At 45.7% G+C, this 23,086-nt stretch overlaps 1 protein-coding gene across 3 annotated transcripts; it reads left to right on the top strand.

The window, feature by feature from the left end:
- The first annotated feature begins 2 nt into the window (after nt 1-2).
- PLPP5 (phospholipid phosphatase 5) lies at nt 3-21,844 on the top strand. Of its 3 annotated transcripts, none has more exons than XM_082200655.1 (9): nt 3-134; nt 4,011-4,119; nt 5,677-5,767; nt 8,386-8,449; nt 9,752-9,876; nt 11,790-11,960; nt 13,015-13,126; nt 18,445-18,526; nt 18,986-21,844. In XM_082200655.1, the coding sequence occupies exons 1-8, from the start codon at nt 55-57 to the stop codon at nt 18,521-18,523; spliced, it is 831 nt and encodes a 276-aa protein (XP_082056781.1). In that variant the 5' UTR covers nt 3-54; the 3' UTR covers nt 18,524-18,526; nt 18,986-21,844. The 3 variants fall into 3 exon arrangements, with proteins under 3 accessions (XP_082056781.1, XP_082056783.1, XP_082056782.1); XM_082200657.1 differs by having other exon boundaries at nt 16,357-18,526; XM_082200656.1 differs by lacking the exons at nt 18,445-18,526; nt 18,986-21,844 and having other exon boundaries at nt 13,015-15,395.
- Nucleotides 21,845-23,086: the final 1,242 nt, after the last annotated feature.

Below are 23,086 nucleotides of genomic sequence, written 5' to 3'. Positions count from 1 at the left end.
GGGGCCTGGCCGGGCAGGAGGGCGGCGCGTGGCTCCCGGGCTGCACCGGCGGAGATGCGGCGGGTCCCGCGGGCGGGGCTGGCGCTGCTGCTGCTGGAAGTGGGGGTGCGCGCCGCGCTGCTGGGGCTCTTCCTGTGAGTGCAAAAGCGGGCCGGGATGCGGGGGGGGGGGTCGCGAGGGAGGCGCGCCAGGCGCGGGCCTGGCATCCCCGGGAAAGTGGGTGCGGGGAGATCTCTCTCTCTCTCTCTGCCGCAATGCACGCAGCAGGGAGCTTCCTTTGGAAAGCAACGCGGCGGTGCAGCAAGAGGCCAGCTGGGCTATGCGCAGGAGAGGTGCCTCCCTCTGTGCCTCGTTTTGGGCATGGGGTGGCACGCGATATGCGGCCCCCGGAGGACACCCTGGCACGTCTGGTCGTGGTTGCATCTGCCTGTGCATAGTGTGTGGCTCGCAGGAGCTGGAAAGAAAACCCGCCGTGCCCCTTTGCGCCCCATAGATGCCTGCCCTGCTGCGCGGCGTGCACTGTATGGGCCAAGGGCCCCAGACGATGTCCTCCTCCATCTCTAGGTCTACGTGCCTCTGGTGCAGGTTTCGTAACATAAGGGCGTAGAAAGACGAGGAACAGGAAGCTGCCTTCTGCAGAATCGGGCCCTTGGCCCATCTCAGCTCAGTTTGCCAGCCCTGACTGGCAGCAGCTCTCCAGTTTTTCAGGCAGGGGTCTCTGGCTGGAGATGATGGGGATCTGCCTTCAAGGTGGACACCATACTAGTATTCAAGAAAAGCCTCCTTATATCTACAACACGCTCCTGGCTCTAATTCCTGCTGTTCTTGATACTTCCCCAGTGCATGGGAAATATCATCAGACACACCCCTTTCCACATGGTTCCTTCGCAGTGAGTATAACACAGGGGGCTTCAGGAAGCATCCTTATACTGAGTCAGACCACAGCTCCATTGAGCTTAGTGTTGCCGACCCTGACTGGCAACAACTCCCCAGAAAATGCCAGTGGCGAGCAGCTGATATGGCAAGACCTGCTGGCAGCAGCAGGTCAGCTGACATTCCCGCACCCCTTGTGTTGACACAATGAGAGGAGTAGCTGCTCCTGTGTTTTGGCAGGGCTCTTGCCGCTTGTCTGACATTTGGACTGACAGGAGTCCAAGGCTGATGTGTTCTTTTTGGATTCGGCTCCAGAGACGTAGGGGTAGGGCTGTTCTGCTCTGCACTTGTAATGTTGAAATGGTTCCACTCACCGTTGTTTAAATAATTCTGCCGCGTTCTCACAGCCCAGGCTTTTACTGTAGGGAGAGGCCTGTCTCTCCAAGCAGCCCCATCTTTTCTCTCTAGCTAGGCTGTTGAAAATGAACCCCGTATTCCTGTTAATCTCACAGATGCCTCGGTTTTTAAAATGGGTTCATTCCCACGGGAAAAGAGAGAGGAGTTGCCATTTTGCAATGAATCAGAGCAGACTCTGAGGGCATTTCCTTGCGCTAGGACAAAGTACATGTTTTAACCCTCACATGACTCTCAAGCCTCTGGTCCAACACTATTTTACATATTAAAACTTAATTTCAAAAACAGTGGGAGAGATGAAAAGAATCCCTTGTTGTTCGTTTCAGTTGTTTTAACTGTTTTTAAATTTGTATTTCTACATTGTTGTAGGACCTGGGGCCTTATGGTGAAGAGCAGGCAATTATTATAATCATCATCATTGTCATCATTATTGTTAATAGTCCTGTTGCAGAGAATATCCAAGAGGAGCACATGTTACTTGGTTAATCTCATTGCATGCACCAGTTTTAAGAGCAAAGGATTGGGCAGGGTGGGTGAGGAAAGAATCACATTTTCACATCTACAAAATATTGCTCTTCACTTAGAATAGGGATAGGGGAACTGTGACTCTCCTGTTGCTCTTAGACTACAGTTCCCAGCATTCCTGACCATTGGCTGTGCTGGCTTAGAGCTGGTCAGAGTTGGACTCAGCGACTCTCCTCATTCCTGACTTGGAAAACACAAAATGCATGGCTTCAAGGGGAAGTCATATAGACCCTATGCAACAAATAGGAATTGATCATGTGTGCATGTGCACACACAGTCTTATCATTCAGACAGGCCTGAGAATGCTGAACGGTCCAATGCTAGCTTGCAGGTTTCTGCACGATCAGGGATATCAAGCCTGCTCAAAATTCATTGCTTAGAAACATAGCCACTCTCCCTGCCTTCAGAGGGCATCCTCTCTCCTCACTTAGATGAGATAAATACATCCTCCAGGCTGCTGAAATCTGTACAGTGGTGCCTCGCAAGACGAAATTAATTCATTCCGCAAGTTTTTTCTTCTTGCGAGTTTTTCGTCTTGCGAAGCACGGTTTCCCATAGGAATGCATTGAAAATCAATTAATGCGTTCCTATGGAAACAGCTTGCCAGGCTGGCAGTGCGGAGAAGGGCTTTTCTCCCCACCACAAGCCTTCAGGACAGGTACGGGAACAGAGGGGAAGGGGCGCAGCGCTTCTCCTCTGTTCCCGGGGCTTGCGGTGGGAGGAGGGTTTTTCCTCCCCACCGCCAACATTCAGAACAGCATTCTGAATGTTGGCGGTGGGAAGGAAAACCCTCCTCCCACCGCAAGTCTTCAGGACAGCCATCCGAAGGCTGGCGCGGGGAGAAGGGCTTTCCGCCCCACCGCCAGCCTTCGGAGGAGCCTTCCAAAGGCTGGCGCAGGGAGAAGGGCTTTTCTCCCCACCGCCAGCCTTCGGAGGAGCCTTCCGAAGGCTGGCGCGGGGAGAAGGGCTTTCCGCCCCACCACCAGCCTTCGGAGGAGCCTTCCGAAGGCTGGCGCAGGGAGAAGGGCTTTTCTCCCCACCGCCAGCCTTCGGAGGAGCCTTCCGAAGGCTGGCGCGGGGAGAAGGGCTTTCCGCCCCACCGCCAGCCTTCGGAGGTCCGAGGACAGTGGGGAAGACGCGCTGCGCTTCCCTGCTGTCCCGGAGATTTCCCTATGGGCTTTCGTCTTGCGAAGGATGCCCATAGGGAAATTCGTTTTGCGAAGCGTCTCCAAAACGGAAAACCCTTTCGTCTAGCGGGTTTTCCGTCTTGCGATGCGTTCGTCTTGCGGGGCACCACTGTAGTTCATAACCTGCAGAAATCCAGCTCTAGAGCTTGCACAGGTTATTCCCCTCTTATCAACCACTGTGTAGGTCAGAGGTGAGGCAGAGTCCCTTATATGTGTGCGCATACAGTGGGAAAAGCACGCCTTGAAATTTATCGTTTCTTTATGTAATGTGCTTACACACTGACTTTTGTCACAGGTGACCTCAAAGCAGTATTAAATAAACATCATACTGATTCCAAATCACAGAGCACAATTAAGATAACGGTAAAACATCATCAATATCAGTACTAAAACCGCGAAGCAGATTCAAGATTCAGAATCAGTTTTACCAAACCTACAGCAAAACAAAAGGGCAGTGAACTCCCAACAAACTCATGGCTGTCCATGCCTAGAGGAGGAGGGTGTTCCAGGACTGGGGCACCTCTGCCACGCTGGAGACATTTGGTTTTTCCTCTCCTCCCTCTCCATACGCATCCTGCCTGGATTGGCATTCCGTGAATCCAATCCTCTGGTCGCAGGGAGCCAAATGGAGGTCAACTCAGTGACTGGCTGCCTGTTCCTCCTATGACTAGAGCTCCTGTATTATTTGTGGTTATTTGGAATTTTGGTTTCTTTATGAAAACAATTTGATATTTCAAATGATATTTGTAGACCGCTTTGAAAATGCCTGCTGGAAATGGTTGCATCATTCTTGTTCCTCAGATCTCCCTGTGACCATATTGGGAGGAAACCCCTGCTTTTTCTTTAAAATCACCAACACCCAAGAGGTGTTCACACATGGCATCCAAGGGGTGCACAGTCTGCGTGGACAAGGGTTGTACACACTTAACGCGTGCGTGGAGGCGGCTTGTACCTGTGTTCAGGGTATTGTGCAAACGCGCCTTTACTCTTTGGGTTGTGCTTCCTCTCCAGGTTCACTGAGCTGCTGCCTCCGTTCCAGCGAGTCATACAGCCGGAAGAAATGTGGCTTTATAAAAACCCCTATGTGGAGTCCGACCATGTACCCGCTAAGCCCATGTTTGTAAGTATTCGTTCATGCCAGCCGTCTTGCGCTTGTAGTTACATGTCCTTTGCAGGCAGATGCCGCTTCAGATTTGTCTCCAGTGCGTGGTACGTTCAGTGAAGCACACATCTATGTAAGGGTTAGTCAGTGGGATGCCCTCCAGATGTTGTGGATTGCAATTCCTATCATCATCACCATTTTATTAAATGTAATAATCATCACCAGAAGCTTTTCTTTTGGGAATTATAAGGACAGAACTACCTAAACCATGGGTATGCAAACTAAGGTCTGGGGGGCAGATCCGGCCCAATCGCCTTCTCAATCCAGCCTGCGGACGGTTCGGGAATCAGCGTATTTTTACATGAGTAGAATGTGTGCTTTTATTTAAAATGCATCTCTGGGTTATTTGTGGGGCATAGGAATTCATTTATTCCCCCCCCCCAATATAGTCCGGCCCCCCACAAGGTTTGAGGGACAGTGGACCAGCCCCCTGCTGAAAAAGTTTGCTGACCCCTGACCTAAACTGTATAGAAATTTATTCTTGTATGTGACTAGAGCGGCAATACTGTAATGTTACTCGCCCCAAAATGGAAAGAAGCAACAGTCCCAGCGAAGGAAGGATGGATACAAAATCTTAATGGAATATACAGAAATGGTGAAACTTACTGGAAGAATAAGAAATCAAGATAACAAACGTTTTATAAAAGAATGGAAATGGTTTATTGAATATTTCCAGATAAATTGTACACAGATAAGAACATTGGCAGGATTATTGTAATAACCTGCAGTTCTGTAAGAGTATATATTTAAAGCAGATGAATAAATGAGCAAATTAAGTTAATTTGGACATGCAGAAGATATTAAAAATACATTTAAGGAACCACAGAAAGCAAGGGAAGGAAGTCAAGTTTTGAAATGTTAAAATGATTGTAAAATGAAATGAAAAAATGAAATGAAAAGCATAAATAAAATAATAATAAATAAAATATAATAATAGTAATCATAATAATAAAATTAATCATTATCATCCCTGGGCATTGACCAAGATGACTGGCACTGATAGGAGCTCCTCTTAGTCCCTTTGGACATAGGATTACCGCCTTAATCTAGGAACTCTTCCTAACTGGAGTCGATGACGTTCAAGGTCTTTTCCCAATAGGTAAGGGGTGGGGATCCTCTCTCCCTCCCAAAGTCGCTTGATTAGAACTCTCGTCATCCCTGACCATCGGCCATGCTGCTTGTTGTGGCTGGGAGACAGGGTCCAAAACCCTTCGTGGAACCATGGGATTATAGCGTTGGGAGAGACCTTAATGGTCATCCATTCCAACCCCCTGGAATGCAGGGTCACAGCAAGGATCTCCAAGGATCTTTGCTCCAAGGATCTCCTATAAGCACCTTTTTCGTTGATAGGTTGTATCCAATGAAGATCTACCCAGAATAGACCCTGTGAACTTCATGAGCATAATTTAGGCCTGTCCATTATTTTCAACGGGTCTGTTCTAATTCTGGATACAACCCTATAGTTTTGTTGTTGCTCTTGCAGCGCTGCCGACTCTATTTCCCATCTCGTTCCAGATCATTTCCTTTTTGTCTCCCCTGATCTTGATTCTCCTGGCGAAATTCTTCATGAACGCAGACCAAGAGGATACACGGGAAGCCTGCTTAGGTGAATACATCTTTGCGCACCGCAGTTGAACTATGGGGTTCGCTCCCACAAGATGTAGCCCTGGCCACCAACTTGAACAGCTTTGAAAGGGGACTATACACATTCACAGCAGATAAAGCTATATGTGGCTGCTAGTCACAAGGACCTTGTATTGCCTGCAGGGTCAAACCCAGTTCTAGTTTCTGGGCCAGGAGAGAGAGATGCTTTGGGGCTCATATCCTGCTTATGAGTTCCCTTCGACATCTGGATGGGCAGAAACAGGATGCTAGATGTGAGGGGTCCTTCGTCTGATTTAGCAAGTCTCCAGACCCGCTTGTCTACGGGTCCGCCTCTCCTGGTCTGCCCCGCAGAGGACCTTAAGGTCCATGAATAGCCATAGTTTAGAGGTCCTGGGCCCTAAGGAAGTCAGACTATCCTCCACCAGGGCCAGGGCCTTTTCAGTGATGGCTCCGACCTGGTGGAATGCTCTGTCCCATGAGACTAGGGCCCTTCAGGATTTAACCTCCTTCCGTCGGGCCTGTAAGACAGAGCTATTCCACCTAGCCTTTAATTTGAATTCAGCCTGATCTTTTATTTCTTTTCTCTTCCCTCCCCCTCCCTTTTTATGAAGAACACCTTCTCTGAGACCCCACACTAATTCTCTCCTGGCCTCCTCGCTGGTCCAAGTAGGACCAATTCAGCCAGCTAGCCCTGGGGATTATCTAATGCTTATTTCCCCTAAATGTTTGATTTTTGAATTTTATTGTTATTCATGTTTTTATACTGTATTTTATGCTGCTTTTATAATTAAGTGTTTTAAATTTATTGTTAGCTGCCTTGAGCCCAGTTTTTGAACTGGGAATGGCGGGGTATAAATAAAAATTATTATTATTATTATTATTATTATTATTATTATTATTATTATTAGCTAATTATAAGCTTTGAGTCCAACTTACCCCCTCCACAGCAGAAAATGCAAGAATAAATCAATGAACCAAAAGAAGGATCATCTATAAATTTAGAACTGATTTGAGTGTTCAGATAAACCATGCAGTCCGGTCCGGATGGGCCTTTTCTGTTTTCTTCTTAGGGCACAGCAGCACCACATATTTAAAGTGCTTTAACAATCTTCCCAGGAAACTCTGGGAATTGCAGTTCTGTGAGAGTGAAAGGTGTCTCCTAGCAATTCTCAGTGCACTTAACTACACTTCTAAGGATTCTTTGTGGAAAGCTCTGACATTTAAAATCCTACAATAAATTGCTTTAAATGTATACTGTAGGTAAGGCCCTAAACCCCTAGCTGCCCCCTGAAGCAGTCAAAGAAGTAGACTTTTATCGCTTGTTTAATTTGTATTCCCCCCAAATGGTGGTTGAGGTCGACTAACAAGCAATAATTCAAACAAAATAAAATAACAGTAAAATATAGAGTAAAAAAATTAAAGCACAGCAGGTGCAACATCAGTAAAGTCAATCTTCTGATGGTAAAATTGTTTTAACTGATTTTACCATTGTATTTTTATACAATTTTATACAAATGTTATACAATTTTTATACCTGTCCCAGGACCTTAGGGTGAAGGGTGGATAATAAGCAGTATATAAATCCTGCTAAATAAGATGAATGAATTCATTTATTCCATGCAACCCACACAAGCCAATTGCAATGTATTTCCAAGACAGCTTCCTGTCCACATAAAAATGTATTTGCTTGCCAGTGGAAGATGCTTCAGAGAGGGGACTGGCTGAGCTTCCCTTGAGAAGGAGTTCCAGAACTTGGGGCCAGCTACCAAGAATAGCCATGTACTCACCTGTTCTAGCTTTCTGTCTGAGGTGCAAAGGCACTGGGATAACTTGAAAGAGTAGCTTCTTATTTAATGTTACAAAATAGAATTTTACTTTATTTCTATAGAGTACAATTCAACCACTTTAAACATATCGACCTTCTTGGGTGGGGTCCAGTATATCTGAAGAAGCGTCTCCATCCCCATCATTCAGCCTGGACACTGAGGTCCAGCGCCGAGGGCCTTCTGGCGAGTCCCTCACTGCGAGAAGCCAAGTTACAGGGAACCAGGCAGAGGGCCTTCTTGGTAGTGGTGCACACCCTGTGGAACGCCCTCCCACCAGATGTCAAAGAGAAAAACAATTACCAGACTTTTAGAAGACATCTGAAGGCAGTCCTGTTTAGGGAAGCTTTTAATGTTTGATGCATTACTGTATTTTAATATTTTGTTGGACGCTGCCCAGGGTGGCTGGGGAAGCCCAGCCAGATGGGCGGGGTATGAATAATAAATTATTATTATTATTATTATTATTATTATTATTATTATTATTATTATTATTTATACCAGCCCCATCACTGGAAGTCCTGAGCTAAAATTTGTGCAATGGGGCTTTCCCTCCCACCCCCATCCATTCCTCCCAGGAGGAGAGGGGGAATCTCTCTCTGACAAACTTCAGTGCTTGTGAAGATGGACTGATGGGAAGACCATGGCTTGAATTCCACGATTGTGTTTTACCTTTGCAATAATTCTCCCCCTTAAGACAGCCCTCTCGCCACAACATTTCTGACAATGAGCCTGACTAGGGCTGAATCAGTAAAGATGATGAAAACGATGGGTTCTTCCTTCTCCTTTCCTCCAGGTGCCAGCCTGGCTCTTACCCTGAATGGTGTCTTTACCAATGCTGTGAAGCTGGCCGTGGGCAGGTGAGATCATGTTTCTCTCTCTGTGTGTGTGTTTGTTCTAGTCCTTTCTGTAGAGAGTGTATTTTTGCATTTTGACTGCCGGTTGCAGAAGGTTGGACTGGGCTGTCTGCGTTTTGAATGGATTGCATAAATATCCTGAGAGTGGCAGAGTAACATTTCAGACTGCAATGGGTTTGTCTCTGCCATTTTTGAATGCCCGTCCCAAATGTGGAATAGTTCCCCAGTGCTAGAGAACATGGCACAATTTAGGTATTTATCTATTCATTACAACTCTTTCTGCACATATATACACAGTATATAATGCCCTCTTTCATTATGAGAAGTGGTACCATGGTGGTTCATATTGAGCAGAAAGGTTGCAGCACAGCACAGGGCCTGTCCTGGTAGTTTTCTACTTGCAGGGACATTCCCACCACCACCGATTCTATAGGGGAGTATTAAAAAAAAAAAAGGGTTGTATCCAACTAATTTCTACCCAGACTATAGAATCAAAGAATTGTAGAGTTTGAAAGGACCCTCTAGTCCAAACCCCTGCAATGGAGAAATTCTTTCCATAGCTATCCCTGGGTGGGCCCGAACCACAAACCTTCTGGTTCACAGCCAGACACATTGAGTAGGCCTATTGAAATGGATAGACAGGCCAACTTAGGTCCAACTCTGGATTTAGATGGGTCTACTCTGAGTTGAAATTAGCTGAATATGACCCAGTGGGTCTACTCTGAGCATGGCTGACATTGGATACAATCCATGATTTTCCTCCACTGTCAATCTGAAATCTTAACAGTCCAGCAGGCCACCTCAGGATTCTGCTATCACTTGTCACCTAGTTCTGCTCTATGGGCAAGCCAGGCAGTCTGTTTCCTAGTAAACGTGGCTCCTGGAATCCCATTTGCCTTCTATTCCTTCATCTTTCTTTCTTGTCTCCTTCTAGGCTACTGCCTGGAGACTAGAGAATGAAAAGGCAAGGTTGGGGGTGCGGGCTGGGCAGGGGTCTCCTAGATGTTGCTGGACTCCAGCTCTCATTCTCTGTCAGCATAGTCCATGCCAGCTGGAGGTGATAGGAGTTGGGATTTGGCATTTATGTCCTCTGCTGCTACCGCCTTCTCCAGAGCAATTTTCGGCCAAGCAAAGGCCGTTACTTGCAAGACACCAAGATGGGTTATGGAAGGACCAGTAGTTGTGGAGTCTGCAAGAGGAGGTGCATGGTCAGGTTGTGGAGCGCAGCGTTAGATTTCGCCTTGCTTCTTCCTCTCCGCACTTATCGTTCAGAGCCCCACGCTTTGCGTCTCTTCCTCACTCCAGGCCTCGACCGGATTTCTTCTACCGCTGCTTCCCAGATGGCCGGGAAACCCTTCAGCTGCTGTGCACGGGGGACGCGCAAATAGTGACCGAGGGACGCAAGAGCTTCCCCAGTGGACATTCTTCTTGTGAGTGCACAAGCTGTCTCGTTTGGGGGCTGCAGCTGGGGATGGGAAGCACCAAATGGGGAGATGGGATGGATCCAGGGTGAGTTCAAGTCAGCCATGCACAGATCTCTCAAGGGTACATCTGCAGAGAGACTTTTTTGTGAGCAGAAGAGTGTCCTGGCTACAACCATATGATACACTTGCAGCATTATAAATCCCCATAACGGCTCCTCTGCCCCATCTCCACCCCTGCAAACAGGTGATCTTCATGGTTGCTGCTTTGCTTGATCTCCACCCCTACCCATGCTATCTCCAAAGACTGCTCGTTCGCCCGATCCCCAACCCACACAAACCCCAAACATTGCTCCTTCACCCGATCTCCAGCATGCACAAGACTGTTCCTTTCCTCCATCTCCACCCTTCCACCGGCACAATCCCTAAAGACAGCTCCTTTGCTCATCCCTACCCCACCGATGCAATCTCAAAAGACTGTTCAGTTGCTCAATCCACATCCCCCTACTCATGCGATCCCCAAAGCTGCTGCTTTACCCAATCTCCACCCTCACCTGTACAATTCTTTGCCCATTCCCCCACCAACTTGATCACCAAAGATTGCCCAGTCCCCACAAGTGCAATCCTCAAATACAGCTCCCATTTGTAGCCTCCACATGTGCCATTCTCAAATATTGCTCCGATCTCCACCCCCATCGTGATCTCTATAGACTACTCCTATGTCCAATCACCAACCCCTCACCCACACAATACCCAAATACTGCTGTTTCACCTGAGCTCCACACACACACTCCCCAATCTGTGCAGTAAAAAGGTGAAGGTACCCCTGACCGTTAGCTCCAGTCGTGGACGACACTGGGGTTGCATGCTCATCTTGCTCTATAGGCCGAGGGAGCCGGTGTTTGTCTGCAGACAGCTTCCGGGTCATGTGGCCAGCATGACTAAGCTGCTTCTGGTGAACCAGAGCAGCGCACAGAACGCCGTTTACCTTCCCTCCGGAGTGGTACCTATTTATCTACTTGCACTTTGACGTGCTTTCGAACTGCTAGGTTGGCAGGAGAAGGGACCGAGCAACGGAAGCTCACCCCATGGCGGGGATTCGAGCCGCCGACCTTCTGATCGGCAAGTCCTAGGCTCTGTGGTTTAGACCACAGCACCACCCTCGTCCCCCAATCTGTGCAGTGCAATCTCCAAAATCTGCTCTGTCGTCTGCTCCTTCACCCGATCTCCAATCCCCAAAGACCCCTCCTTTGCTTGATGTCCACCCCCACCCCCACCCCACACAACATGCCTATTAATATACAGGCCTGAGTTTCCACTTCCACTGTTCTCTGTCTTTATTCCTCCCTCATCCACCCCCTTCTCCGCAACTGGAACAACTTAATCATCTCCCTCACTGACAGTGAACTCTCAGCTGACCGGAACCTGCAGCCAACCACCAGACCAATACACCTGATCCAGGCCCTGTCTGGTAAAATCTTAAAGCGATCACATTTCCTCTGTTAGAACCTGTCACCACAGCTCTTTGCAGTCACAGAATGTTTCTTCAAAACTTAGAGCAAAATGAACCACATAGAGAGAGTTTCTCTACAGATTCCAACTCCCATCGTGCTTGACCATTGGCCATGCTGACGGGGGCTGCTGGGAGCTGGTCTCCATGTTGGCTTCCGCTGCTCTGAATGTTCCCCTCAATGTGGCTCACCTGAGTGCCTGTACCATTGAAGTCTACAAGGCTAACTTTTGAGTCCTCTTGTATAGTGTTGCCTTGCAAAGGCATTGCCCACCATCTGAGCTCAGCCTCTGCTATACCTTGCCAAGAGATCAGGGACTATTAGTTCCTCAGGTGTTTATGGATCTGTCGCTGATGTTAGCGGGGACTCTTTGCCTTGCTGGGTCTTGCAGTGATCATTCCTCTCTTCCAGTTGCCTTTGCCGGCCTCGCCTTCGGCTCCTTCTACATCGCAGGGAAGCTCCACTGCTTTGCGCCTGGCGGGCGTGGGCAGTCCTGGCGCCTCTGTGCCTTCTTGGCGCCCCTCTTTGTGGCGATGCTCATTGCTTTATCCCGCACCTGCGATTACAAGCATCACTGGCAAGGTGAGTGAGAAGTTGATGGAGAAGTGAGCCACAAAGACGGCAAGTGGCTGTCTTCCTGTGGCTAACCTGTGATGCTGCTTGACTACAATTCCCATCAGTTGTAGCCAAGGGCAGTAGTCAAGGAGGATGGGAGTTGTAGTCCAGCAACCCCTGGAAGGCTTCAGGATCCCCCAACCCTGGAGTAATGGGTGGAGGTTGGCTGTACTCCCTACTTAAGTGCATGCCTGCGTCCAAGCGAGGGTTTGGAACAGGATAGAGGGCTGAATCCCCTCCTGCCCATTACAGGATTTTTACTCCACATATTCCTCTGGAAAAAACCAGCTGACAGATGTCAGGACTCCCTTGGTTCCTGCCTTCAGGCTTACTGTGTAAAAGACGCAGCACACAGGGAAAAGTGATTGGGAGGGAGGAGGGGAGACGCAAACTATGGCACCGGTTCTTAGAGCAGCAGCCATTTGCTCTTGCCACTGCTGGACTTCTGGGGTTTCCCTCCCTGGCACCCAGTTAGATTAGCTGCATATCTGACCAAGCATGGTGCCGTCTTGTATTTTTCCATTCATTCATTCGGAGAGGAAGCATAGGCCAGTGGCAGAGCACATGGCTTTGTATGCAGAACATTCCCTGCTCAGTCACTGGTATTTCCAGTTTAAAAGGCAGGTAGCAGGCGATAGGAATGACCTCTCTTTGCTTGAAGCCTTGTAGAGCTTCTACCGGTCAGAGTCGACAATTCTGGGTTAGATGAACAAATGGGCCGAACCGGTATAAGGCAGCTTCCCCTATGAGGAAGGAAGAGCATTGCTTTGCATGCAGAAGGTCCCAGGTTCCATCCCTGGCAATGGACAGGGAATGTCCCATCTGAAACTCTGGAAAGCCACTGCCAGTCAGGGTCAGGAATACTGACCTAGATAGACCAGGAGTCTGACTCTGTATGAGGCAATTTCCTACTCTTCTCCCTACACATGGAGAGGATAGAAGCAGAGTTCTGTGCTGTTGCTAGCCAGCTCCAAGTTGAAACCATCTTTGTATTCTCTCCTCTTTGTGTTTTCTTCCCAAGATGTGCTGGTTGGTTCAGGAATGGGCCTTGCATTTGCCTACCTGTGCTACAGACAGCATTACCCTCCTCTGACGGATCCCGAGTGCCATCAGCCGCTGCAGCGCAAATCCAGGTTCTCTGCCCCAGAGAGACAAAAGCTGACAGTCTCTGGTTTCAGCCTCGATGTATAAAGACCTCAGGATCCCCACCTGCATGTCCTGGGTGCTGGAAAAGGAGGGAGGCCACAGCCTTCGGTGTTACTTTGTGCCTGGAGGAGGAGTGCGGTTGGATCACACCATTTTTAAATGCCGGCAGTCCAGTTGGGGGGCTTTGAGATCTGCTCTGGCCCTCCCAGTCTGTTTACACAGGGACCTAGGGAACAGTGCTGGGCATTGCATGGCAATTCTGGAGGCAATTCTCTCCTGCTAGACAGCAGGGCCTAGACCAATCGCATTTCCAGCCCAGCCCATGCCACTCTTAATAATGCAGTTGCCCTAAGCCAAAAGGCAATCTGGTCCAGTCCTTTGCTGTAAGGCAAAACCATCACCAGCCTCTCGCCTCCACACAGATCATCAGAGCTCCGTCCCAGCCAAGGTGTCTCCTACACTGAACACCACTCCCTTAAAGATGACCCACATTTTATTGACCAGCAGTGGGACACACTCCCTCCCATTTATTCTGGATGGAGGAGAGCTGTTGAGAGCTTCTCTCTGTGAAAGGGTGTGGTGATGCCTTTCCCCCCCTCACGGATGAAAGGCGGCACGCCAACACGATTTTGGGGTCCTGCCTCTTTCTCTGCCCTTTTGCGTTATGCCACACTCAGTGACAACTATATTGGGACTAGAGTTGATGGCACATTGTAAAAATTTCAGATGAGCCCACTGTGCCCCGAGAGTTTGACGACCTCTTCCTTAGCGTAGACAGGGTCCCTGGTCGGTTTTCTGCCCTTTCAGCTACCTCCAGGCTTTCCCCATTCAACCTGTACATTCCCCACACAGGTCGGCTGGCTTTTATGTTCAGAAGCCTAGCAAGCCTAAAAGCATGTGGGAGCAGAAGCATTTGTGGATCTGAGCCCACCTCCTTCATCAGATGCATGAAATGTTACCCTCGGCTGATGGGGTGTACGGTTCTTGGGGAAGCGGCATGCAGCTTACTTGGAGAGCATCTTCCCTGCATGCAGAAGGTGCCAGGAACAGCTCCTGGTGTCTCCAGGTGCAGCTGGGAAACAGCACCTGCCTGAGATCCTGGGAAGCCACTGCGGGTCAGTGAAGACCGAGCTAGAGGGACCCAATGATCTGACTTGGTATAAGGCAGCTTCCAATGTTTCTATAGTCCTCTCTCATATATACATATGAGAGCCTGTCACTTGAACCTCAAGCATGTCTACTTAGAAGTCCCTCCCAGTTCACAGGTGTTTACTCACCAGTGAGCGTGTTTAGGATTGCAGTTGAGAGCAGAGCAAGAAAAATTTTGGGCAGAGTTGCAGCTAATGCATGTATGATGCAATGGACTAATGAATGAAAGTTCCTGCCATGATGCATTTGATACCGTTTTTGGTACCAGAAGACTCTCTCTCCTTTTGTTTGCTGCAGCAGATAAGCCCCGTTTGCCCCTCTGCCACTCTGAAGTATCTGCTCCTTTGGCCTCCTGCAAAAGCAGGTTCTGTGCTGTGCAGACCAGCTCTTCCTTAGATGGATGTGCATATTCCAGAGGATGGGTGCACAGAGATGCAGTCTGGCGCCCTGAGAACTGCAGCTTCTATTCTGAAAAAGGCAATTGTGTCCCTAGAGCTAGGAAGAAAAGCATAGAAGCTTTCTATCTGTTGTCCACTTAGAAAATCAAACAGTGCCCCTTGTGGCCTTTAGGTGGGCAGGGCTTCAATATACTCCTGGTTTTAGACAGGTGGGGAACTTGTCACCCTTCAGATGTTGGACTACATTGGCCACTATTCCTGACCATTGGTCATTCTGGCCAGGGCCAAGGGGAGTCCAGCAACATCTGGAGGGCCACAGACTCCCCATTCCTGCTTTAGGCTGTGACGAGTGTTTCCACCATCCATTCTGATTTTCCACATTTCCTTCCCTTGATCCCAGCCCTGAAAAATCTAGGCTATGAAAACCTGAGTCTTAGCGACATTAACTTATTATATAGAATGTGGGTAATTTATTCTAAATGTCAAATGTGCACTTTTTCAGTGTAGAGTCAATCCTGCTTTTATCAGGTCATTGCAGACTGTGGACTCCAGGCTTGTAGTGATGTGTGGAACTTTACTGTGAGAAAATCATGTTCTTTATCTGTTAATGTTTTATCTTCCTAGTAGCATATCTTGATTTCAACAAGATTCCCCATAATATTCTTGTTGACAGATTGGTAAAATGTGGGCTAGATGATGCTACTGTTGGGTGGATTTGTAGCTGCTTGACAAACTTTACCCAAAGGGTGCCCATCAATGACTCCTCGTTCATCTGGGAAGAAGTGATGTGTGGGGTTCTGTCCTGTTCTGTTATTTGACACCTTTATCAATGAGTTGAGCAATGGAGTGTAGGATCTTTATCAGATTTGCAGGTGGCAGAGCTGCATGTAAAGTTCTGCATTAAGTTAGGAGGACTAAGGCACTCATATACAAGATGGGTGATGCCTCGTAAAAATGCAAAAGATTCAGGGATTTTAGTAGACCAGAAACTAAATGTGATTCCCCCAGTGTTGTGCGGTATCTAAAAAGGCTAATACAGTAGTACCTCCGGTTACGTAATCCTCTGGTTACGTAAACTTCGGGATGCGAAAGCGGCAAACCCAGAAGTATTTGACAGGGCTTCACCATGCACGCAGGTGGAGAAGTAGTCCTCAGGTTGCAGAAACCTCGGGATCCGACCGGACCTCCAGAACAGATCTCATCTGCAACCGGAGGTACCACTGTATAATTCTCTAACAGAATTGTACAGTGACGTCTGATTTGCTCAGACGTCAGCTAGGGTACTGTGTCCAGTTCTGGGGTTTAACAAGGATATTGTTGAGCTGGACCATGTTCAAAGCAAGGTGACAAAGATGATAAGAGTCCTGGATATCTAGTCCTCTGAGAAAGGGGTGAAGAAGTTGAGTATATTTCCCCTACTCTCTGGACAGTACTATTTAGAAGCAATATGAGAACCAAATACTTGAAGGGCCATCTCATAGAACAAGGGAGGGGAGAGTCCTCTGACCCTCCAGGTGTTAATTGAACTACAGCTTCCGTCATCCCTGGTGATTGGCTGTGCTTCCTGGGGCTGATGGAAGTTGTAGTTCAGCAAGCAACATTGGGAGAGCCAAAACCTTCCCACTCCTGACGTATAAGATGGAATGTGCTTGCTTTCTTTTGCTTCAAAGGGTTGGCCCCGGACCAACGGGCTCAAATTCTCAGAAGGGTTTTTGACCAGCTAGCAGGAAGAACTTCTTGATGTTGCAAGCTGCTTGACAGTGGAACAAACTGTCTCAGAAAGTGGTGGACTCTCATTCATTAGAGGTTGTCCAACAGAGGCTGGATGGCTTCCTGGGACGGATGTTGTTGCACCATAGATGATATTTGAGGGCCTAGCCAACTCTGTATGTTCTAGCCAATTACGTTCTGTTCAGAGTAGACCCACTGAAATCAATGTCCTAAGTTGAAGGTACAGAAATAGAAAACCCGAAAGAGATTAGAAAAGTATTCTTGGACTTTTATAGACATTTGTACAAAAGTAAAGAAATGAATAACACAGGAAAAATAGAAAGATTTTTAAAGGAAAAAGAAGTGCAGAAGATCCCGACGGGGGAAAAAGATAATCTGAATGCCCCCATTGAAATTGAAGAAATAAAAGAGGCGATAAAAGAGTTGAAAAAAGGAAAAGGTCCGGGTCCAGATGGATTTACAGCTAGTTATTATAAAGAAATGAGACGCATCCTGCTTGTACCATTGAAAGAAGTTACAAATAACATTTTGAAAAACAGAGAAATTCCAGAAACGTGGAAAGAGGCCTTTATTACATTTATTCCAAAACAAGATTCAGACTTAACGCAAGTAAAAAATTACAGGCCTATTTCATTGTTGAATACTGATTATAAAATCTTTGCGAGCATACTAGCAAAGAGAATGAAAAAGGTATTGCAAGAAATCATACATAAGGATCAGGCAGGTTTCCTTCCTGGCAGACAGATGAAAGATAATATAAGAAATATAATAAACATATTAGAATATCAATGCTAGGAATGAGAAACAAGCTATGCTGATTTTTGTGGATGCTGAAAAGGCCTTTGACAATATATCATGGGACTTTATGCTAAAAAATTTAGAATATATTGACGTGGGTACGGAATTCTTCAACGGAATAAAGGCAATATATACAGAGCAAAAAGCAAAGTTGATAGTAAATAATACTATGACAGAAGATATAAAAATAACGAAAGATACAAGACAGGGATGTCCATTATCGCCACTATTATTCATTCTGGTACTGGAAGTCTTACTAAAATCAATAAGGAAAAATGAAGAAATAAAAGGGGTGTCTGCAGGAAAAAATGAATATAAAGTTAAAGCGTTTGCGGACGACTTAGTAATAACGGTAGAAGAACCATTGGGAAGTGTTAAAAGAATTTTAGAAGAAATAGATCAATTTGGTCAAGTTGCAGGATTTTATTTAAATAAAAAAAAGACCAAAATTATTGCTAAAAATATGAATCAAGAACTAATAGAGGTAATGCAACAACAGACAGGGATTGAAGTGGTGAATAAAGTGAGGTATTTAGGAATATGGTTAACCCCAAAAAATATTGATTTGTTTCAAAACAATTACTTACCTGTGTGGAATGGAATAAAAAGGGATCTGGAGGTGTGGGGAAGATTGAAGTTATCTTTTTGGGGGAGAATATCAACGATTAAGATGAGTGTGCTGCCAAAGATGTTATTTTTATTTCAATCACTACCGATAATCAAGGGGGCATCAGTATTTAAAGAATGGCAAAAAACAATTTCAAGATATATCTGGCAGGGCAAGAAGCCAAGGATTCAGTTCAAGTTACTAACAGATGCAAAGGAAAGAAGTGGCTTCGCTCTGCCAGACTTGAAATTATATTACGAAGCATCATGCCTCTGTTGGTTAAAGGAATGGATTAAACTAGAGAATGGGGAGTTGTTGGACTTAGAAGGGTTTGACAACAGATTTGGTTGGCATGCATACTTATGATATGGAAAGAAGAAAATTCATAAAGCGTTTGAAAACCACATCTTTCGAAGATCACTGATAGAGGTATGGGAAAGGTATAAAAATTTGTTGGAACCCCACTGGATTTCACCATTAGAAGTATTGAGTGTGAAAAAGATTAACATGAGGGGGGGATGGATAACATATGGAGATTTGATAGTGAGAGGGGGGGAAATGGAAAATGAAATCTTATGAAGATGTGAAAGAATTTGTTTATGATTGGTTGCATTATTACCAGGTTAATGAAATGTTTAAAAAAGACTGTAAAGAGTGTGGATATGAAGGAAAAGATTCAAAATTTCAAACAGAGGTACTGAATAGTGAGTATAAAAATTTATCAAAAATGTATAAAATGTTGCTGGAATGGCATACAAAAGATGAAGAGGTTAAATCGGTAATGATACATTGGGCCAGAGATTTTGGGTACAATATACAATATGATGATTGGATGAAATTATGGAATGAAAGGTTAAAATTTATGGCCTGTACTGCGTTGAAGGAAAATATAATGAAAATGGTATATAGATGGTATATAACGCCAGTAAAACTGGCCAAAATGTATAAAACATGTAATAAGTGTTGGAAATGTAAAGAAAAAGAAGGAACATTCTATCATATGTGGTGGGAGTGTAAAAGGGTGAAAGGCTTCTGGGAAATGATATATAATGAACTGAAAAAGATGTTGAAATATACGTTTGTTAAGAAACTGGAAGCCTTCTTACTAGGATTGGTAGGTAATGAAATAAATAAGAAAGATTGTAAACTTTTCCAATACGCAGTAACAGCAGCGAGAATACTTCTGGCTCAAAGATGGAAACAAGAAGAAATTCCAACGGTGGAAGAATGGAGAACGAAATTGACTGAATACGCAGAATTGGACAAACTAACAGGGAAGATTCGATACCAGAGAGACCAAAAGTTCGTCGAGGACTGGGGGAGATTTACAGATTATCTGAAAAGCATATGTGATGAACAGATAACGCTTGTTGGTTTTCAAGAGACTCTGTGAAAAATTAAGAAATATTGTAAAAAAGAGAGTAAGAAGGGAGAGGTGATATTTAAAGGCAATATTAAGTTTAGAAATGCGTTAGCAATATAAATTTAAACGAAAGATTGGCAGAGAAACTGAGGGAAGTCAAAAATAGACGAATGTGTGACAAAATGTGGATTGATTGTATAAAATTGTTTTGAAAATGAATAAAAATATTATTTAAAAAAAGAAATAAAAAAAAAAGAAATCAATGTCCTAAGTTAATCATGCCCATTAACTTCAGTGGGTCTATTCTTAAGTAGGACTAGGATTGACTAAACCTGATTCTAGACCTTAGCAGGTTGCAAAAAATGAAACCCATTGTCCCATTATAGTAGACTTTTGCAAAGAAGTGCCCCAAAATGACTACCTCTCAAATAAATCACTAACCTGTTCACCAACATAAACATCACACACAGTTGCATGTATACAACCTGCTGCTCTCTGCACCAGGATTTGTGGAACTGGGGCATAAACCCAACAGTAGCATTGCAAAAGACTCTTTAACAAGGTATCTCAAGGCTACTGTTTAAAATCAGCTTAAGAAGCAAAACTCAGGAGGTGCACATTTGCTGTGAGCTCCCAAATTCACCTTCTGCAGCTTGCACCATTTGCAAGGTGGTTTGGGTGACGGCTGTGATGAGGTCTCTGCTGCAAGATCTCACTCTCAGACTTTTGCTTCCTCCCCTTTGAAACCGCCTTGCGCAAAAGCAGCTCTTAGGTGGCCAGCTGTCTACTTTGCATGTGCATGTGCCATCACACTGGTGATCTTTCCCTTCCGTGGAGTTCAGGGGGAGCTGTATGTAGCTGTAGACTTAACTGCTTGTGACCCCTGCTCTATCAGTGCTGGAGCTTGTCCTTCTTCAAAGATGCACTGGCCTTCATCCATGCCCACAGCTTTTGTTGGTTGGTGCCTGTGCTAGGATTCCGCTGTTGTTAAGTTGGTGTGCTTGGGACAGTCAGAAGTTTCTTAATGTTGAGAACAGATGGCCGCACCGTGACCACAGGCTGGTTCAACTCTGTTTCTCTGGGATTTGGGACCTTAAATCTGGAGAGGTTTCCCAATAGGTGTTTTACTTTCAGGGGACTTGGGATGGCATGGGAGAGACACCAGCAGCATAAACAGCCCTTTCTGCAGGGTGGGCATCCATTGGAGTGCCCCCATAGAAGGGGTGGGGGAGAGGTAATTAGCACACGGCTTCCCTCCTTCTCTACAGAAGTTGTTCCACAAGCAGAATGTCACCTTGCTCCTCTTTGTCATACTGGATGTGCCGCATTTTCTGCTTGTTGTCACCCAAATAAAATGATCCCCGCATACCCCTAAATAGGATAGCAGAAGGCCATAACTGGCATTTACCTACATCAGGAGTGGCAGGCTCCCAATGTCAATTGACCTTTCTGGCTGAGGCTGGTGGAAGCCCAACTACAGCAGGGTTGGCTGCCCAGATGCTGTTGAATTCTGGATGTGGGGCACATCCCCAAGCAGTGCCAAGTGCTTTTCTTTTCTTTTCACAGGGGTGATAATGGTTGTGGCTTCAAAAGACTATTTAAGGCAGGAATAGCCAACGTTGTGCTCTCCTGATGTTGCAGGACCACAACTTGACCTGTTGGTCAGGCTGGCTTAGGCCGATGGGTGTTGCACCCCAACAACATCAGGAGGGAAGCACACAAGCTACTTCTGGTTTAAGCAGGGTAACAGCGGCAGGGAGATGGCGGTATTTCTGTGCAAAATGGCAACTACGCATAACATAGGCTAGCACATCAGTTGTCAGCTTGTGGTTTGGTACCCAAAACTGGGTCATGGGCAAATGAAGGGGACACAGTCTTCATTTTATTTTAAACCTCTTTTTAAGAGCAAAGAGACAAGCAAAAAGGCAGAACACCGAGAGAGAGAGAAGGGGGAGAAAAGACAGGCATATATCTAGCTAATAAAAAAGAAGTTTCATCCAGCAATTGGAGGTTAAAGGGAGGCCCCAGAACTAATGTTGGGGGACACAGTGAAGGAAAAAAGACAACTTGTGTCTCTAATGAAAGCAGTCATGGTATTTTAGAAAGGTGATGAGTAATATTAAAATAATACAGGAAAGTCTGGCTCAACCAGCCTCCTGTTTCCAACAGTCAGTCTTGGGTGACCTTGAGCCAGCCACTAGCAGCCTAACCTACCTCAAAGGGTGGTTGTGAGGATAAAACCAGCCGGGATCATGTAAGCTCCTAGGAGGTAGAATAAAAATGTGATAAAAGGGGGAGGGGAGCAGAACGAAATAGTGGCCAAGCAGATGTCTCAGGAATACTCAAAACAATTTATAATGAATGGCGAGTTTTCCTGTGTTTACCCATGTGGGAATCTCACGGTTTTGCTCCCGTCATAGTTAAACCACTATCATTCCTGGTATGGGGCATTTTCGGGCAGTTAATTTTGTGCCTGCTTTGCAGATTGGGCTAGTCTGAACCATTAGGAGGTATGGAAGGATTGTTGCTGTGATAAAGATTATTTTACCTTCATTTTGTACATTTTTAGAGGCCAAATCAATGGAGTTGTGTTTTCATTGTTTCATGGTTTTGTTTTTAAAACTGTCTTAATAAAAATGCTAAAACTTCAAAAGAAAAAGCACTGCTGTATCACTTCTTTGGTCCTCAGATTAGGACTAAATGGGGCATGCGAGGCATTGCTGAATGTGAAACACTAACTTCTCATTCTCCCTTACCTCGTGCACTCTGTAAAGTAGAAGTACTTGCAGTCTGTCTTTCATGTTACTCCTGAATGACTGCAAGGTGCTATAAACTCGGAAGCTATCAAACTGGAGCTCACAGAAAATATTTACTTCATTTTAGGCTTTCCCTTCAGATAGTTAAGACTGTAGTGTATGGCAGAGATTGGATTTGGCAAAGGAGAGATTAACTATAAGGTTACAATTCTGCACACTTACACCAGAACACTGCAGGACTTAACTCTGAGCAAACATGCATCAGAAGAGTGCACTAAATGAGACTTTATAGCTTGCTCCTAACCTGTTTACTGACGTCTGTTTTTCACATTGTGCTCAACATGTTTTTTGCATTTACCAAGCTTAAACGGAACCCTATGTGTAATCTCTGGAAGAACAGTTGTGTTTCCTAATACAAAAGAAAAACTAAATTCATCATCCACACATTTCATTACTAAGACTCTTTTTGGCCCACAAGCAACCACAGAAATTAGACACTCTCATCACTAGCACCTGCAGATCTTAACACTGGGGTGCAAGCTTGCAGATAAAGCTGGTCATACTCAGAGTAGACCCACTGAAATGGCAAACAGTTTCATGAACTTCAATGGGTCTACTCTGAGAAAAAAATTGGTTTGATACAAACCATGGTTCTAAGAGAAGTGCTACTGCTTTGACTTATTGCACAGTACAACTGCACTGTGGTATAAAAAGTGTGACAAAAAGGTTTAGGTATGTAGCACAGTCCTAGAATGAAAGCAATAATTTTTACTTCTGCAAGTATCAAGCTAATGTCTATGATAAAGACACAGTATTTCAGCATGTTTTCCTGATGTATGAAGCATCTACAATATGGCAACTTAGATTGCAGTGAGTGGTGAAACTTACAGATGTACATCCTTAAACATTCATAATTTTAAGGACCATTTCTGTCATTTGCACTTCAGGATTTTACTACAACACAGACAAGATGCACACAGAGCAAACATCAACTACTGCCTCAAGTCTAGAGCTATGGTATTTGGCCTCACAGAGGGGAAGTGGGAAAAGGGAATAGGAAATTCAGGCAAGTTCTGCATTTGGGGGCTGCTCCTTGTGGTATTTATCTTCCAACACAGGAACATGCTGGGGAAAAAGATGTGCAT

This window comes from Podarcis vaucheri (assembly GCF_965113315.1).
Source record: "Podarcis vaucheri genome assembly, chromosome: 15".
Lineage (NCBI taxonomy): Eukaryota > Metazoa > Chordata > Lepidosauria > Squamata > Lacertidae > Podarcis > Podarcis vaucheri.
Note: the sequence above shows the minus strand (reverse complement) of the source record. Positions and strands in the feature narration are given on the sequence as shown.